Source organism: Apaloderma vittatum, unplaced genomic scaffold, assembly GCF_000703405.1.
Source record: "Apaloderma vittatum isolate BGI_N311 unplaced genomic scaffold, ASM70340v1 scaffold42517, whole genome shotgun sequence".
NCBI lineage: Eukaryota > Metazoa > Chordata > Aves > Trogoniformes > Trogonidae > Apaloderma > Apaloderma vittatum.
This window is the reverse complement of record NW_009728721.1, coordinates 1,993-7,742: the sequence shown is the minus strand read 5'-3', so window position 1 is coordinate 7,742 and position 5,750 is coordinate 1,993. Positions and strand designations below refer to the sequence as shown.

General features: G+C 39.7%; 1 protein-coding gene across 1 annotated transcript in view; it reads right to left on the bottom strand.

The window, feature by feature from the left end:
- Positions 1–5,750, bottom strand: part of PRPF18 (pre-mRNA processing factor 18) — a gene marked incomplete at both ends in the record, with an annotated part of 9,963 nt that overhangs the window by 3,127 nt on the left and 1,086 nt on the right. Inside the window, 3 exons of the mRNA XM_009874155.1 lie at positions 402–548; positions 2,315–2,428; positions 3,793–3,897. Coding sequence (XP_009872457.1) covers positions 402–548; positions 2,315–2,428; positions 3,793–3,897 — 366 coding nt within the window. The remainder of the gene's footprint in view (positions 1–401; positions 549–2,314; positions 2,429–3,792; positions 3,898–5,750) is intronic.

Sequence of the window (5,750 nt, the reverse complement as noted above, 5' to 3'; positions counted from 1 at the left end):
GGGAAAATTAATCACTACTAAGACTATTACCCTCTCAGATATTCATTGGAAAGGCCTTAAAATTTATGACCAGGTAATAGGCCTTTATTAAATTCTCTACTTTCGAACCCTCTGCAGAGGGAATCTTAACTGTATCACTTTCCTCCTGGGCAACTCCCGCCCCCTTTTTGATGAGATGTTGTAACAAAAACCACTTCATTTTTCACATGCCTACTGTAGGCACCTATTGTGCAACTCAAGGCTTAGGAACCTAAATTTCTTAACAGAGCATATTTAAGGATACTTCAGAATGCCTAAGTCAGACTTTGAGAACAAGGTAACTAAAATAAACAATTCTGAAGCTTTCTCACAACAATATACTACACCTAAAATCCCTTAATTAAAATCTACCCATTGCCTACCTCTAGTTCTTCAATAGTTGTATTCTCCTCATGGACTTTCAAGTCATTCTGTGAGTCATCTTCTCCTGCTTCCTGACCTCCTACAATTTCATTCAGATACTGCTGGTCAATCTTATCCAAAGCAGCCTTTAGGTCATTTCTCAGGCCCTAGAAAAGATTAAAAATTACTAATTAAAAAAAAAAATAATTAAAAAACACCTCCAGTAAACAAAAGCAGTTTAGTACTGTCACTGTGAGCATCCCAGACTCTGTTTAAGGAAAGCCAAATTCTGTTTAAAAACATGCAGAAAGCTTTAGCTTCATTGTCCGAATTTAAACCAAATTCAAAGAACAGTTTCCAGATTGCTTCAGCACTTCACAAAAACCAGGTGCATGAACTTCTGCAATATTCACACCTTTTATTTTTACCATACTTCCACCAGAAAAGCACAGAGGACTATCGACTTCTAGGACTTTCTTCAAGACATTTTGATGCAAGCAATGCACTGAGTCACCCCAAACAAACAGAAAACAGACCATAACCACCATCAGCTCTAGAAATCTTCACATCTGCCCTGAAAAAAGCTGTAAATAAGGCAAGTAACACTCCTTCAGTACTATCACATAAAACATTTATGACATTTCCTTTTATTACCAATGACTTAAACATAGCAGAGTGTTTTATACAGGCATAGGGTTTAAAATCCCCTACTCTAGAATAGTTGGCTAAAAAAAAAAAAATCAGTTTGAAACTATATATATATATACACTTAGGAGCTGCTTTTAAATAGAACAAGAAACGTGGCTTAGTCACAGTTGGAGGCCTTGCATTCTTATCTTGAGACATAAAATATAAAGCTCTGTAAAGGAGTATGACATATTTTACCCTAAAATAAATTCAACCACTCCACTGGGAATAGATATGCACAGTTACTTCCCCTCTTCCATCATTCTATTTGACTGTTGGGAACACTTCTATTAATCATTTAGCAGTCTAAAAATGTCTGAACCACAAACTGGCTACACTGACTACCTACATTTTTAGCAACATGTAGTAAGAGGAGTGAATGAAACACATAACACAAAAATCCAACACAACTCTATGTGTGAGCTCAGCATTTCCTAATAATCCTACTACTTTTGTCCATGTCACTGCAGGGGAAGCTTTAGTTAGCAGATTTTTTTTTTCATTTTTTTAAACACTTAGATCTGTCTTAAAGAAAAAAAAAAGAAAAAAAAAAGACTTGACCAAGGAAAGGTTTTCCTCTTCTGGGTGGCCCGAGCAAAGACTTCTCAAACAATTCTGTTTGTCACAAATTAGGGAACAAAACGCAAATCACCACTCTCTTATCTGGGTTGCAAATTTGGTTAACAGTGAATGCAAAACAAATCCCAACAAATCTCCTCCAATTCTTAAGACAAAAGGAATAAATCAGTTTACTATGATATGCCTCTTAGTCATTTTTTTAATTGATGGCTACTACAAAGGAGAAGTTTCCACAAATTACAGCCCCTGAATCAAGGGATTTGAGAAAATCATTTATATACCAGAAAGGCAGGATGCAGTCCTCCTCTTACTTACCTGCACCTTCTCAAAGATGCGTATAATCGCAACACAGGGTAGTTTTAAGAGCCAATGACTGTCTTCTCTGCTGGTTACAAAGCAGGTAACAGCACAGGCTGGGGTAGCGCTGCCTCCTGGAGGCAGGGCCTAGAAGGTTTCTGGGGCTGAAGTGTCTAGCATAAGAAATCGTAACTGTGTGCAAACCTGACATTTAGCATACCTTCTCAGGCAATAAATGAGGTGGAGCAGCTACTTCTCTTTGCTCTGTACTATCCCTCCCTCCTGAAAATTAACAGAAACTGAAACTCGAACAGCATTCCTCATTGGTTAGCCCAGCAGAAATCAGTACCTATTCACTAACCAGTCTTACCTTGTTCACTTCAGGGGCAAGAATTTCTATCTTCCTCAGACGTTGAAAGGCATCATAATCTGTTTCTCCAAACAGCCTGATGGGCTCAGCCCTCTCTCGTAACCTCCTGATAACCTGCAGAGAATCAAAGCGCTCTCTTCGTAAAGGAAGCAAAATAAAATCCAGGCCGATGGATTTATTTACTTTGCTTAGAATAACAAGCTGAGCTGGACTGGAAAGGAAACGGCAATATTTTAAGCAGCAGAAAAAAAACATTCCAGACACTTTACAATCTAAATATAAAATTCCCACGGTATTTCAGGGAAAGGTCATTCTAAATATTACCAATCTAAATTTTACATAAAACCCCAAGCCGCTTGGTATAGCCTAACTTCTTCCTGCTCTGACTTGCTTAAACAAACATGTAAAAATCAACCCTCTGGCAGTGCTTAAAAACTGTTTTAAAAATCACAAAGGAACTTGACAATAACTTCACTCACCTACTTGTCCGGGGCAATAAAAATACTCCCTGACTATGCTGCAGGTTGTCCCAGAACATCTGCAACACTGATTTGCTGAAAATTCTCATCCTTAAGCATTTGGTAAATATTAACTCCCATAATCTAAGGTGATAGTTAAGACTAGATATAAGAGAGGTACAACATCCTCCCTTCAATGGTTTGAGAAGTCATGGGCAAAGTCAAAAGCTAAACTTTACTCCCTTACACTTCATCTCATGCCACCACTTCACCACGTGTTACAGACTAGACAAGACGACATTAATTCATTTATTCAGTTCAAGTGTCTTGATGCATTGTCATACACTCCTGTAAAAATCAGTCAGTGTCTCGAAAATTAAGGATGTGATATCCTTGGATGATCTCAGCTGTCAATTTTGGTACTACCAAGATTAGAATTTATTCTGCACTTCCAAACTTCCTGCTTCTCTTCTGCTCTGGGGTATAGATCTGTTTGTGAACACACATTCACAAAGTTATTTTAAGGCTTACAAAGGACAAAGAACACAGCAGCTGCTCTGGCTTCAGGACGTTCTTCTAGAAACCAAAGTGAACTGCCAAAACTTAGTTTCTAAATTTGGGTTCAGACCATGAGCTACAAAGAAAAGAGGCTGGGGGGAAAAAAAAACTTGGGAAGACACAGCATCTTTAGTATTATTCAAGGATATTATCTAAGGATAATACTAATAACTCAGGGTACTATTCTAGAAGTCATCTGAAAGAGCTGCACAATGTTACAGAGCATCAGTGCAAACCCACGTGACAAAGAGGCTCTACCCATCTGCACATTCCTGGGCACTCAGTTGGAGCGCAGATCCTCGATGAGCGAAGATGATCACTGTAGAGCATAAAACTAGAGGCCTACTGTTTTATACAAACTGCCATAGGAAGTACACCGTGCTAGAAAAAGCAGCCCCAACGAGACATTTCAGATGCATCTGCTGTAAAATCAAGTAGTCTGTTTACAATGACTCATTTTACCTCCTGTCTGGAAAGGGTCATTGGTAACTTCTCTTCCGCCAGTTCCAGTTCCAGCACTGGATTTGATGAAGTCACTGGTTTCTCCTCCTCCTCTTGCTGCTGCACCTACATACAACAGACATAGGTACTAATGTGCCAACAGAGACAAACCCATGTATCGATCTCGATGTAAAGACACAGGAACTCTAGAACACGGACTGTAATACAATATAAAATTTAGTTTCATAGTTTTTATTGTCTAGAATTGAATTTCAGAGAACAATAAAAGCTCTGAGAAGTACCAGCATGTATCTAACAGTTCTGCATGTGGCAGGAAGCAGTCTCTACAGCAAACAGAACGGACAATTGCTGAAGTTTGGCAATCACTTGAGCAGGCAGGTGTCAGCACTGGTGCCAAAAATAGCAAATTCACCCTCTGCTTGTTGATTCCTGCCCCTGCTCAGTCCTCCTTACCCATACAAAAGCATTTGCATCACTGTGATGAACCAGAGGCGGGAGGGAGAACGACTGGAACTGAAAACAACACAGCAAACACAAAAGGGACTTCCCAGCCCACTTCATCTCCCCATCCAGCTCACCAGGCACAGCACATGCACGGACACAAGGGCAGAAATGAGAACCCAAGGGCAAGAAGAGAGCGGGGCTGCTGCTTTCAGTGGCGGCATTGGCTAAAAACGTTTCTCACCTACAGCTGCAGTGAGCTGCGCACAGTTAGCAGTGATCCACAGCTTCTACTGGGGTTTGAGAGGTGCTTGTTTACGGTAACACGCATTTGTAACAGACCTGCCAGTTTCTTGGGGGTTTAAAAAAGCCACCTACAACTCCTCATAAGGATAGGTTCTCTTCTTAAATCTAAAAGAAGGTCCCTGAATCAGTCAGAGCTTTCTTTCCTTATTACTCACTATTTTAATAATGCAAAACAACTCTTTGATCACAGTAACTGAGACAGTTGTCATGTAACTAGAGTCCCTTTATAAGCTCAGATTTGACACTTTTGGCAGCAGGAGCAGATCTACTGTTCATAATATTTCTACAATACGGACGCATTTCCAGTACTCACTCACATCTTGTTTTTTCCCTAGATTCCTTACGAGAATTTAATTTGTTTCCATACTTGCTAAAAGGGAAACGCTCCACTTAATCCTATAGGCCCGTGTATGGGGCAGGACATTGTCATTTCCAGTCTGTATTGGGGTTGATCAGTCTGATGAACATAGCAGACATACTTTTAAGAAGTTTTTTCTACTCTTCCGGACCAACGTGCCAGTCTTGTGCTCCAGTGTCAGTAAGACTCCGTGCAGGTGGAAGGATCCAGCCTGTGGATCCAGCTACAGGATTACACCACAAATATATACTCAGTGCTGTCCCAGCCAACACAGAAGTTGATCCTACATCCACAAGCGTTTGGACCAAGCAAGGGAAGGACAATCAAATCAGTGCTTAACACATAAAGGGAAGGAGAAAATAAAACTTCTGTTGATGCAGGAAAGGGGAAAATGGACAGGGGACAGAAAATATGGAAAAACTGTGTAAAATACATAAAGAAATACACTGCCATGGCAAAAGGATATGTACAAATTTTAACTTACAAACATTCTTGAAATCATAAAGAGACAGCAGCATTGGGGGAAAAGATTCGATCCATTCTGTCAGCTGGACTCCAAGTTACAAGCGATGTATTTACCACAGTTATTTTGGTTTCAGTCAAATTATTACAACTTATTAAATCTAAGCAAAGCAAAAAAGTACCTGAATTTAAAAAGAAATCAGTCTATATTCTATATATAAATGCAGTAAAGACTAAATGCAGAAATCTGGGAGGCTCTGAAAAGGTATTAAATTTAAAGAAGCAACTTATTTTAAAACCGTTCTCAGGGTTACATTTGAAACCAAAAGTGGTGCTGCAGCAGCACAGGTAATGGCACTTTAACCGCCCCGTAAGGTTCTGAAGAACTCCA